The sequence below is a fragment of the Barbatula barbatula genome (assembly GCF_947034865.1).
Source record: "Barbatula barbatula genome assembly, chromosome: 12".
NCBI lineage: Eukaryota > Metazoa > Chordata > Actinopteri > Cypriniformes > Nemacheilidae > Barbatula > Barbatula barbatula.
Window position 1 is genome coordinate 12,004,496 of NC_136775.1, and position 13,066 is coordinate 12,017,561.

The 13,066-nt window shown below is 40.0% G+C and overlaps 1 protein-coding gene across 5 annotated transcripts in view; it reads left to right on the plus strand.

The window, feature by feature from the left end:
• The window catches only part of shc1 (SHC (Src homology 2 domain containing) transforming protein 1), a 28,767-nt gene that overhangs the window by 12,692 nt on the left and 3,009 nt on the right, over positions 1 to 13,066 (plus strand). For 4 of the 5 annotated variants that reach the window (XM_079469308.1, XM_079469309.1, XM_079469307.1 and 1 more), the window contains 11 exons: positions 4,207 to 4,371; positions 5,853 to 5,923; positions 7,889 to 7,952; positions 8,634 to 8,753; positions 9,897 to 9,950; positions 10,634 to 10,685; positions 11,057 to 11,183; positions 11,606 to 11,765; positions 11,853 to 11,910; positions 12,285 to 12,401; positions 12,818 to 13,053. In XM_079469308.1, the coding sequence (XP_079325434.1) occupies positions 4,207 to 4,371; positions 5,853 to 5,923; positions 7,889 to 7,952; positions 8,634 to 8,753; positions 9,897 to 9,950; positions 10,634 to 10,685; positions 11,057 to 11,183; positions 11,606 to 11,765; positions 11,853 to 11,910; positions 12,285 to 12,401; positions 12,818 to 13,053 (1,224 nt within the window). Of the gene's footprint in view, positions 1 to 3,650; positions 4,372 to 5,852; positions 5,924 to 7,888; positions 7,953 to 8,633; positions 8,754 to 9,896; positions 9,951 to 10,633; positions 10,686 to 11,056; positions 11,184 to 11,605; positions 11,766 to 11,852; positions 11,911 to 12,284; positions 12,402 to 12,817; positions 13,054 to 13,066 lie in introns of those variants that run through there. The other variant, XM_079469305.1, reaches the window with a different exon arrangement.

Below are 13,066 nucleotides of genomic sequence, written 5' to 3' on the forward strand. Positions count from 1 at the left end.
AGTTCCAGTGCTTTGTTTTGTAACTTCGGCGCTAGTGCGCTGTCCCAGGTCACAGTTTAAACTCAATGTTAGATAAGAACTGTGCCTTCAGATCAGGTCATCTAGGTGCTCTCTCTCAATCCTTTATTCTTTCCTTGTATGTCTAAATAAGAACAGTTGCCATAGTCAACATTGGCTGCAATCCTTCAAACCTTAAACCTTCAGTCCATTGATAGCCCTACAGAACCTACTTTTTTTCTACTGATGGAAGTGTTGAATCATTGATTTATTGTGTTGTTATTGTGTGACTTTGTACTTTTTTGTTGGTGGTGTAGTTAAACTCAGGTTTTAATTTTTGGTATTTATTGTCAAATGCATTGTGGAGCTCAACTGTGGTGAAAAAACAATATTTCAATATACAACTTATCATTCGACTTTGAGACTATCCAGTTTCCCATTAATAACACAGACCGAGGTTGGACCAGTGAGCTGAACTGGTTCTATTGTTCACAATAATCTCTCTATTGTGGCAACTGGTTAAGGGTTTAACTTTGGTTTCACTTCAGACAAATCGTGACCCTGACCTCTCTTCAGGTTACAATGCAGCCAATGTTGCTTTGACCGCATAACACATTGACTCTGATCATGTTTACTGGATTGTAAAATAAACCGTCATGTCAAAATTGGGATGCTGCCATATTTCAAATGGACAGGTGCTACACCCAAGCTTGGTTACCATAGTCTGATTTACTGTTCTTGTTTACGTTGTTCTCAATACTGTTACAGGTATTGAAATGCTTCACATTTTCTAATTTCTCTGTACTGGCTCTCCTTACCACTGTGCCATGTTGTGTCTACATCAATAACAAGATCTTGACATTATGCACGACTCTGTATCACAGGCACAATCTGGCCACTTTTGTTCAATCACACAATAATGACTGAGCCAAGTCGCTGACACATATTCTGTGCCATAGTAATCACTTGTAAAGTTTACAAACTTATGAAGTTTCAGAGGCCTGTAATGTAAATGCTTGTTGTTCTTTGTAAACTATTAGGGTCTTTTGCTCACCTGGCCTGTTAGAAGTTTTATAGATGAAGTCGTGTTAAAATCTCTGAGCGCGGGGATTGTGTAGTACTGCAGCTGAGATGATAGTCCAGCCGGTTTGTCTTTGATTGCTAGTCACAACTGTTAAATTGTGCTTGGACTTGAATGTCCAACATCTGAAGCTAACACGTCGTCCTTTTTGAGCTTTAGGCTTTTTTGAGCTCACACTCTGGTGCTATTGAAAATGAATTAACGTCAAGTTATCACAAAAGAAGCCTGAAGTGTTTTTGTGGGCGCTTGAGTAAAATATATGCAGTGAAAACCATTGGAAATAAAACAAAACAAATGTTGACTAGGCTTGGCTGGAGTTTGGAAGACTGTTATGTTCTCTGAAGAGTTCTTGAACCCATAATCATTTGAGAGTTTCAAAGTTGCTCAAAGCATATATTGGTTTGATAGTTTAGAACTGTTAGATGTTCTAAGACTGTTGAGCCTCTTTCAGAGGTTATGAAGTGCTTAACATTGGGGACACGCATTGGTGAGGTTCAGTTGGGCGCATGACTTTGCTAAATGACGTTTGGAGGTTAGGTTTTCACTCAGGAAACAGATCTATAAAGACCCGCTCCATCAGAGACCGTTTGTCTGATTTCGAGGTGTCATTTAGGGTAATGAGTGTGTGATTGACTTTCCGGTTAGTCTAATTTGCTCATATATAAAAAATCTCTGGAGAAGTTACTTTAGATTTGGCCGATCAGGTTTTATTATTGTCACCTTGACAGGAGCGTGTTGCTTCGGGAACATCACACTAGGATCGTCACAGCTTAACTTTTTCACAGATCACACCAAACTAAAACTTATCATTGAGTCTTTAAATGGTGCTCGAACCCATATTATCTTCAATACAGCCATATTTAACCGATCTTGTTTCTACAACTTTTTCAGGGCTTTCTGGGTCTACTTTGTCTTTTTCTAAACCATATTTCTACAAACTGTTCTTTATCAGGGTTGTTTATGGGTCCTGTATATATATACTCTTAAATTATTTCTATCTGAGTTTCATTTCATTAGTGACTTATTGTCCGAAAGACTAATTTATATATTATTAAAGGCCCAGGTGTTTTAAGTTTTATTTAGAAAAGATAGGAGTCACTGGACAGTCTGGAGAACGGGAAAGAAGACGTGGGAGGGGGAGAGGGGGAGCGAGAGATCATCTGGAAGAAGAGGGCAAGTGTGCTGGAGAGGGAGAGAGAGCTGGAGAGGCAGAAGGTGGAGGAAGAGGAGGAGAAGAGGAACGCTGTGGAGTACACCGTGTGGAGGCTGAGGGAGGGATTTCAGGAAAGGAGAGAGAGAGAGGAAGACAGTCTCAAGGGGAGGAGTGCAGAGGGTGGGAAAGAAGCACAGCCGGAGGTTATCTGGAAAAAAAGAGAAGAGGAGGAGGAGAAAGACAGGGATAGAGGTCGGCTTGGTGACAGAGGTCCCAGAATCATCTGGAGGAGGAGGGAAAGAGAGTGAATGCTGTGGATGTGTCAGCGCTAAAGCTTCTCAGATGTGTGACGGGAAGTGAGGTGGCTGATTTGGAGAGAATAAGATTAGTCCAGACCATAGCCAAAGTGTTAACCACATAGTGTACATCAGGGGTCATCAACCTTACTAGACGGAACAGCTGTTACATGTTGTATAAATTGAGTGTTACATTTTAAGCCTAGCCTATAAAAACGACCACGTTAATATATTTACATACTTTATGGTGCTTACATTGCAAATCCATTAAAATAACCATTATCGACATACAGATTCAAGTAGCCTACCTATATATAATGTTTTAATTTCGCTTAATGCTTTTTAATGTGAATAAAATAAATCATTTAGTGCAACTTTAGGTTAATAGTCAATGTCGCAACACATTTGATTCAAACCGTAATTGGCAGACTCCGTACAGATCAAGGCCCCCCTATTGAAGATACTTTATTATTTTTAACACTTGGACTAAATGAAGTCTTTAAAGCAAGTGATGAGGATAAAGACAATCACTCTATATATATAGAGAGAGTCATGATCTAAACCTCAACTTTATCATTAAGTGATCTTCGTTCACTGGAGCAGTACTTTAGAATTTTCCGTCCATCTATTCCCGCTCACTTCCTCTCTCTCTTTCACTCGCTATCGATCGATCTGTCTGTCTGACGGAAGCCTCCTCTCCGAGTCTCAGCTGCAGCTAATAGGCTTTTTATGGGACTCTGTCAGACAAGAGCTACTAGAGTGGAGTCCGGTTCAGACACACACATACACAGAGGCATTTTAAAACAGTACTGTCTATCACACAGGCAGATTTTATCTGGTGCAAAAATTTGAAAAGCACCAATATCGTGACAATCATACTTGAGTCGAATATTTTGTGCTTTGAGAATCAATCCTAAGACGCTCTATGCAGACCTAAGATCTGATGCAAACTTTTTTACGCCTTGCGTATGACAACGTATGACAACAGTGGTTCTGAAGTCTCTACGATCTCTAGACTGGTGCTCCTCAGAATAACTTTCTTCTACCATCTGTTTTATTGTCCCACTTTTTGGACTAAGTTGTCTGCCCACTGTCATCTCTCCGGTGTGATGATGAAGCGATCAATTGATGGGGAAAAACAGAGGACTGTAAAAGAAAAGCCAAGACAAGTTATTGATTGTAATAAAGAGAGACGTCGGGAGACATAAAGAGAATACAAAGAGCTTTTGTGGACACTAAGACGGTGAACAATCATCATGGAGCTCGTCCCCAAAACCAAATACACGCCGTTCAGGAGCGACTCCTTTAGCTCGACGGACGAGACGGCATCCAATCCTTCCCTTCCTTCTTCCGCTCCTCTAACTCCTCTCACCCCTCCTGGCATCCCTCCTTCTCTCTCTTCCTCCTCCCTCACCCCCATCCTCCCCCCTACCTCCCCAAGGCAGGCTGAGAACAGCCCCACCACCCTCTGCTCCTTCTTCCCAAGGATGGGAGCCCTACGGCTGGGAGTGTCTTCCACCCTGCTCCCAGGCCTGAAGGCCTCCAGCAGGCCGACAGGTGCTGTGGGCGGTCAGGGTGGTTCGGGCGAATCTCCTGAAGAAGCCGGCACCCCGGCCACCACTTGTTCTCCACCTCTCCTTTCTCTAACAGCCCCGTCTCCTCCTCCTCGTCCTCCACAGGATATGAACCGGCTGGGTGTGGCCTCGCGGAGGGCCCGTGTGGAAGGGGGCCAGCTAGGCGGGGACGAGTGGACGCGGCACGGTTCCTTCGTCAACAAGCCCACACGAGGTTGGCTGCACTCGGACGGTGTGGTCAGCACCACCGGTGTCTCTTACACTGTCAGGGTAAGATGCATGTTTGGGTTTGTCACGCTTGTTCCTTCTCCACCCCCTAACTATTTGATGTTCTTACGTTGTCTTTCTTAATTCTATAATTTATAAAGCTATTTCGTGGGTTTAATTAGGAGTCATTGACAATAACAGTGATGTTAAAATAACTGTTCACCCCAAAATGAATTTGCTGTCATCATTTTGCCCACCCTCAAGTTGTTTCACATCTATGTACAGTATAGGTATTGTGAGATATTTAAAAAAAGGTACATTTTCCTACTATATTAGCCAATAGTGCCCCAGAACTGTTTGGTTACAAACATTCATACATATATCTTTCTTTGAAATGTATACAGGCTTGGATCAACTTGAGGGTGAGCAAATGATGACAGTATTTTCATTTTTGGGTGAACTATTACTTTAAAACTAAAGATTTTTGTTGTTTTAATCCCACATATGCATAATTGTTTCAGCAACTGTTTAAAGTTTTGCTTTAAGATTATTTTGTTATTTAATACAAAATAACTGTTTAAAAACATTTCAATTGATATTGTGATAATATATATATTGTGAACTCTTAGAATAGCTGCATGTTGTAATGTAAATGTATTATTACCAATTTTTCAAGAGCAAAAAATATAGTTGTGCTTGTCTTTAAGATGAGCATCTGTTGAGGAATTTTCCTAAATTCGTCCAAAACACTGTCACAAGTTGTTATACTGTACATGGAAAAATATATGTTTAAAAAAGTTAAAATCTTTTTCATACTCTGTCAAATTTTTGTCCTACTCTTTTGATTCCTCTCAGAGGTTGTCATTATTCATGCATGAAAGGGTTAAGGTAATAAGTAAGCATGAACCATTGTAGGTTATTTGCAACCACTTTGCATTTGGTTTTCGTGTTTATATCATGTGCACCTAATCGAAACTTTCTCACTTGCCCACCACACACAGTGCCAAAAAGGCAAACTCAGCTTAAGTATACACATACACATACATGTAACGTCGACTCAAAACCGTTTAGCAACCACATAGCAATGGCCTGGCAAACACTGCACCAATTTCTTTCAACAGCATTTTTAAATCTTTTTATTCTCATCTCATCATATCTAGTTCTGTCTCTCACTTTTAATGTACCCTGTTTTTTCATCTCAGTAGTTATCGTGTTTATTTACATGTTGGTTAACATTTGTGAGCACCCTGTTTTTTTCCGAATGTCTTTGTAAAAAGTTATCTTTTCCTCAGCATGATGGAAGCAAGTTCTTTTTAATTTGTTTCATCTTCAGATTCTCCTCAAACACTATGGGCAACAATTTCTTTGAGAACTGCTTTATCTGATTAGTGCTTCATAATTAGAGCATCATTTTCATAAAACACACACGCACACATTTAACCACACAACAGTTAACCGCTCTTAGCCAGTGATGTCAAAGATTTGAGCTTGGGCGGCTGACACAGAAAGTGCTATAAATGTTTTTTTGTTTGTCTTTGCTGCAGTATATGGGCTGCGTAGAAGTGCAGCAGTCTATGAGAGCACTGGACTTCAACACCAGAACTCAGGTTACCAGGTAACAAAGACATATCCTGCTATCTAAATGAGGACACGCTTTAGACTTTTATTGTTTTTAATGATTACAGATCACCCCTAACCCATATTTTTGTTTTGCAATTTCCACCATTACAAAATTGAAATAGGATTGTATTTATTCCTAAACAGCAGGTTCAATGGAAATGTTTTGAAGGCTGTTTATGCAAAACACACAAAGGCATTGTGTGAAAGTGGCCTTGCAAATGTACAGTTCCGTGCGTTAAAAGATATACACTGTACTATACAGTACATAAACACGTTAATGCTCATTTGCACATGCTCTTATTCACTCAGAGATGCACTGCACATACAGTACATCTGTCTCCCCAAGGAGTGATTTTCTCATACATTCTTCTCACATCCTAATGCCCATGTGCATGAACATACACTCACATGCGCAGGCTGGATAAAAGCCCCACTGATGAAATATTAATGTTACTCTCTCGAAGAGAGTGAAACAGAGAAATATTACAATACCAACCACATGCTGCCATTTCTCATTGCATCCTATTTGCATACTTTCAATAAAACAGCCTCACAAAATAATAAGAGACCTTTAATCAGCATTTATGCATGTATTGTGGTTATCAGCCCATTGCCTGTTGAATTTCAACTATTACAAACCACAGAAATAACGTAATGTGAAAGACAGAAAGAATGCAAAGATGCATGAAAGTTGTTGAAAAAAGCATCCATATTTCATTATAAACAAATTCTTAAATACATCTATAAACATCAGTTTTGTATTGTTTAAACGTGAGGGTACGCTATTGCAGTATTAAAGATCTGCAAACATTGCACTTTTATGTTATTTTGACACGTTTTAATTTTCAGCAAATAAATGACAAACAAAAAACAGTAGTTTCATTTAGAATTTTGGAGAAATGTTGTCACTAGTTTATAGAATGATAATAAAATGATCGATTTACTTAAACATGCCCTGACTGCATAGAAGTAGTAAATTCAAAAAAGCTGAAAATGATGGATGTTGGTGTCTCACAATTTTTTCTGTGGCTGAATGTTTGTGACGACGTTTGTTATATACAGAGTGTTTGTTATATTAAACTGCAATATTTAAAGGTCCAGTGTGTAATTTGTTTGGACGATCTATTGACAGAAAGATAATATAATATACAGAACTATGTCTTCAGGTGTATAAAGACCTTACATAATGACATGTTATGTTTATATTACCTTAGAATGAGCTATTTCTATCTACATACACCGCAGGTCCCCTAATGTAGATTAAAATCTGAGGCATGTGCCAGAGAGTAGCGTTGACAAATTTATTTGTTGGTTTTTCAAAAGTGCGTCCGTCAAGCGCAAGACGAGAGGCAGCAGAGACAGGGCGGACCCCTGAAGTAAAAGATGAACTGCACATTTTGCAGTAGAGTATGACAGTCTTGCTGTAATGTCTTCTGTCTGTACTTGCAAGTTTACATACTAGTCCAGGAAAAAAACATTTTACATTGAAAGTGGAAACTAAATAGCAGTTTTGTGCTTGCATATGTAAAACCGAATGAGGAAGAGAGAACACTGTATAATGGCATCAGCCCTGCTGTGTAACCACAAAGTCTTATAATAGAATCCTCTGGAACCCTTCTGGTTTCCTCCTTTTTGTGTGTGTTAGCGTGTTTGTCCGCGTGTATGTGTGTGTGTAAGTGTGTATTTGCTCTGCTGTTTATTAATGGATTTTTAGAAGTTTTTGCTTCTCACTCCTAACACCAGCTGCCTAGTAAACCATTTCATACATAATCCTATATTCTCCCAGCAGTGTAAAATGTTTTTAGGAAAGAATCATGGGGGGCTGGTGCTCGCATTCACGTGTGATTTGCAGGAAATTACGACTAAAGTATGCGTGTGTTTAATGTAATAGTCCTTCGACCATATGAAATCACAGAATGAATCGTCTGGCGTGAATCGTCACGTTTGTGTTGTGTTTCAGGGAGGCGATATCAGTTGTGTGTGAGGCAGTGCCAGGTGCCAGAGGAGCTCAGCGCAGAAGAAAGGTATTTCATGCTTTATCTTCTCTCACTTTTGTTTGTTACAAACGTTGCGCACTTCTGGTACACTCTGACACACAAATGCACAGAGTGGCCAGAATATGGTATTTGGTTTAGTTCAGGTTTCAGAGGCTGTGTGAGAGTGTGTGAAGCCAGATTTTGTGATCGAGACGGTCATAACTCATAAGCTGTGTTTCAAAACCCAATAGTATTTTTAGACATTATAGACAGACTAGACTATTCCTACATGTTCACCTACTAAATTATGTTTCTTCCCTAAAGTATGTTATTTCAGATGCATTACATTGAATGCATTCCCAGAATGTGTTTAAAGAAATAGTTTACCTTCAAAATGAAAATCATGTAATTATTTACACCCCCTCTTGTCATCATTATTTTAGAGTATTGCATTAGTTTATAGTTCTACAGCACAAGGCCTGTAAAAAGGACTTTTGATACGATGCATATAGATGCTAATGTTGAGTGTTCCACATCTGTGCATCTGAGCATCTGTGAGTCAGCTTACCATACTTAGTCGTGGACATAAACTATTTAAAACATCCTCATTAAAAATGTCTTCTCATTAATTATTTAGGCATGATATATTTCGTTTTTTATTTTTAATTCAGCCTCTCTTTAACGCTTTGTGGTAAAACTGACGGAGTCTCTGTTTCTCTCTCTCTCCAGCCCACCTCTCGATGCCTCTCCTCCATTTTAGGGAAGAGTAATCTCCAGTTTGCTGGGATGATAATCAACCTCACTGTGTCGACCAGCAGTTTAAACCTACTGGCAGTTGACTGCAAACAGGTGAGATGTTACACATACAAACAAAACGCAGCGCTTTCATTTCTTTGTGAAATTATTTTCTCATAATATTATTAAAGCATCCTGCAGTGCATTGATGCTCAGTGCAGCAGAAAAGGTGTGGATGAATAATGCTATTGCGTTTAAGCCTTTTGAGGCTTTTGAAGTATCGCTTTGGTTTTATTATCGGCTTTACATGTGGACTTCTGGCTCAGTTGAATGAGTCACTATGGGGAGGAGTTACCTTTGACAAAAAAGGTGGGACAAACCTACGGCTGATCCAATAACTAACTGCTTTCACAAAAAGTGGTTATTCATCCTCTTGACACTGTATGGCTTTCTTTCTTCTGCAAAACACAAAAGAAGATATTTTGAACAATGTTGTTCACCAAAACCCGTTGGTCCCTAAAAGCCGGTTCCCATTGTCTTCAATTGAATGGACACGAGAACCATCGTTTTTTGGTTGCCAACATTCTTCAAAATACATTTTGTGTTCTGCAGAAGAGATGACAACAGGGTGTGTAAATGCTGAAAGAATTTTCATGTTTGGGTGAACTTTCCCTACTAGACATGTTACTACCAGCTGTAAACAACAATATGTTTCACCTAAAAGCTGGTCGTCATCAGATCACCTGAGACGGCTGTTAATACCAGGTGTCTAATGTGTTTTCAGTGTATGTTAAAGTAGAAGTCATTTGTATTTGCAGCTCAGAGCATAATTAGATATTTATGAATTTATTCTAAATAACTGTGATACCCTTGGGTCCAATTGATTATGCCGGAGTCGTCTATAGAAACAAACACTGCAAGATTTATTTTATCGCTGCTAATGTTTTTTAGTGCTAGGCCTGTGAGGCTTATCTGTGTTCAGGCAGCACAGCAGGCAGCCGACCGGAGCCCAGAATAAGGCCTGGAGCATTGCTCTGCTTATATGTGTTTATCTTAATGAATCAAAGCCATGCAGAATTATTACACGTTACTGTTTCTTCTTTAGACCACAGTCTCATCGGATCATTTCTTCCCTTGTCTCTCCTTCTCCCCACCTTTTGCTTTTATCCTCTCTCCTTCTTATGTCACTCTGCATGTTTGTTCCATCACCTCATGTTGTTGTTGTTTGTCACATTGTCCATCCTTCTCTTCCTGCAGATTATCGCCAACCATCACATGCAGTCCATCTCTTTTGCGTCAGGAGGAGACCCAGTGAGTCACAGCCTCTCTCTCTCTCTCTCTCTCTCTCTCTCTCTCTCTCTCTCTCTCTCTCTCAAAATATCTTCGGCTCTGGTCTAAAGCCTAGTGAGCTGCCTACTTCCTTCAAAGACAACACTCTAAATAGGCAGCACCCTTGTGTTCAGCTATGTGAATGCTTTTTAATATTGAACGTGAAATAAATTGATTGTAAAAAGAATGCAAGGATGCAAAAAGGATACATCAAATAAAATTATTTGCATATTATAAAATACATCATACAGTTGGCAGCATAATACGGTTGTGTACCTTTTTGAAACGCTCTTCACAGTGTTGTTGTTGTGCCCATTATGCCTGAAAATGCTGCTGTAGGCAGTTTACAAAGTTTTAGAAACGAGCATACTTTTCTTTCTATTGTCTTCTCTACCCTTATTCGTCTAGTTCTCTTTATTTCATTTCCTTGCTTGAGTCTTGGTTCTATCACGTTCAATCTCATTCTGTCATCCTGCTCATTTGTCTTGCTCATCTCTCCATTTCTTGCTCCACTGTTTCCTGTCTCTAGTGAATGGGCAGCTTTAACTAAGACTTACCTTCTGCTTATGCCTCTGTTTTTTGTCTCTATGCTGTAATTTCTCCTAATGGCTTCCTCTTCATATGTCCATCCCTTTCTCTCTCTCATCACCTTTCTTTCTCTTTAGGACACAGCAGAGTATGTAGCCTATGTCGCCAAAGACCCTGTCAATCAAAGAGGTAATTTAACAGCGTGGTACTATTGCATTTAAATTCTGAATGAGTGTGGTGTCATATCTGCAAGTGAAATGTAAGTGAGTGTTTTCCATGCACAGCCAGAACTTAATTGAAATATTGTAAGTGAAAATTTGAGTTGATACGTTTTTAATGATCTAGTTTTATGTGGCATTATGTATTATTACGAAAGGACCATGTTGTCAATATTTACTCCTGGTTTATAATAGAATGATGATCCAATCTTCCTTCCACAATTTTTTTGGTAAATGCTGGTCAGATGTGTAAACAAACATCATATTTTTGTTAACCTGTTCATTTGAGGATTTGAATGTTCACTTGTTCTTACTCAAGACTGATTACTTCCTATGTGGTAGCGTGTCATATACTGGAGTGTTCAGAGGGATTGGCTCAGGAGGTTATTAGCACCATCGGTCAGGCTTTTGAACTCCGTTTCAAGCAGTACCTGAAGAACCCCCCTAAACTGGTCACCCCACACGACAGGTAAGTGTTTCTGTGTGCGTGTCATTGCAAACATTTGCATTTATAGCTTCCATGAATTTCAATGCCATTGTGATGTAACAAAGGCATGTCACTAAGACCACTAGAAGTCCCCTCAATATCCTCTGTAAATGTTAACGGCCACAGAGATTAGTTTTTTCTGTCTCTGTGGGTTTTTAAGCATCATAAATACACTCAGACGGCTAATAAAAGTGCAAATATAGACATGTGGACTCTGTTTGCTTTATGCGCCCACGTCACATTTAATTTGTTTGCTTTCCCTACTTGTACACTCATGTAATTGTGAATGTTTCTGCTAGGCTGTTCCCTGCTGAAGTCAGAAGCAGCACATCATTTACCATGAACAGGGCGGCTTGCCAATGTAAATATAATAAAGTAATAATGTTTATCTTGTTCTCTGTTAGGATGGCTCCTTTCGATGGGTCAGCCTGGGAGGAAGAGGAAGAAGACCTGGCTCCACCCCCAGACGTTCCGTATTATAATAACTTTCCTGGCAAACAGCCTCCTCCTGGCGGTTTGATTGACATGAGGACCCGCCAAGGCCACAGCACAGGATCCACATTGGTGAGACACCCCATGAACCCACATGTCTTGGCTGATGGTTTGCGTGCGAATCACATTCTAATGCAATGCCCATCTGTGCCTCTATAGCCATATGGACAGCCCAGCCAGAATGAAATTCACAAGCAGCCACTACCTCCTTTACCAGGTCAGCTTTGCAAACATACACTAGTGACACATTTTACTGTTTTACATCTAAATCCTACTGTACTTAACACTTCCAATCTCAATCCAGCTCCATGCTTTTACTCCACATGCAGTACTATTTGTCAGTTTTATATTCCTACCGCTCATTCATTCTCTCATCCTCTCATCTGTGTGTCTGCCGTTGCGCAGAATGAGTCAGCCTTTGTTCTGTCATTGTTCATTGCTCGCTGTTGGACGCTACCCAAACCTATTACACTACTGCGAGAGGTGACTTCTGGATTGCTGGCCCCGTTGACAGTTGACATTAAAATGGCACCACTTAAGCGCAGTCATCTGAAGGTTAACTCACTTTAACCTCGCTGTTTTTCTTTTTAGTGGGCGTTAAGGAAGGAGGCTTGTTTGATGATCCTTCGTACGTCAATGTGGATAAGCCCCGCCCTCCAGCGGCGGCAGCAGCCAACGGGAATGCTCACAGAGATGCATTTGACATGAGTGAGTAACAGGGTTCACACAGATGTGGATTAACTTAGAAATGTCAGGAAATGTTCTCTAGTGACTAGTCACTAGCTCTGCATTTATAGATGGTTTTAGCGGCGCGTCTCAAACTTTGGTGGACATCTTCAAAGATTCTAGCAGTTTTCATTTAATACAATTAATATACAGTAAAATATTCATACAAATGAATGCTAATGTGAATTCAATTGTTATATTAGAACCAAACACAGACTGAAAGTTCACTTCGGCCAGGCGTGTGTGTCTGATGAACAGTCTATATTACATATTAAATAATAAAATAGATTCATAAAGTTATTTATAGAGATTTTTGTCTTATTTATTGTTTTTATAGTTAATAACCGCTACATTTTATAGCTGAATGTAAATGTACATGAAAGTCTCTTTCTTTCCAGAACCATTTGATGATGCTTTAGGTGTGTCGGTTGCAGTGGCGCCTCCTCTGGCAGAGCAGCTGCAGAACGAGCATTGGTTCCATGGGCCTCTTAGCCGCAGACAGGCCGAACGGCTTTTGACCAAGGATGGAGACTTTCTGGTACGGGAGTCAGGCACCACACCAGGCCAATATGTACTCACTGGACAGCAGGGCGGTCAACCCAAACACCTGCTTCTTGTGGATCCTGAGGGAGTGGTAAGTGACAGGA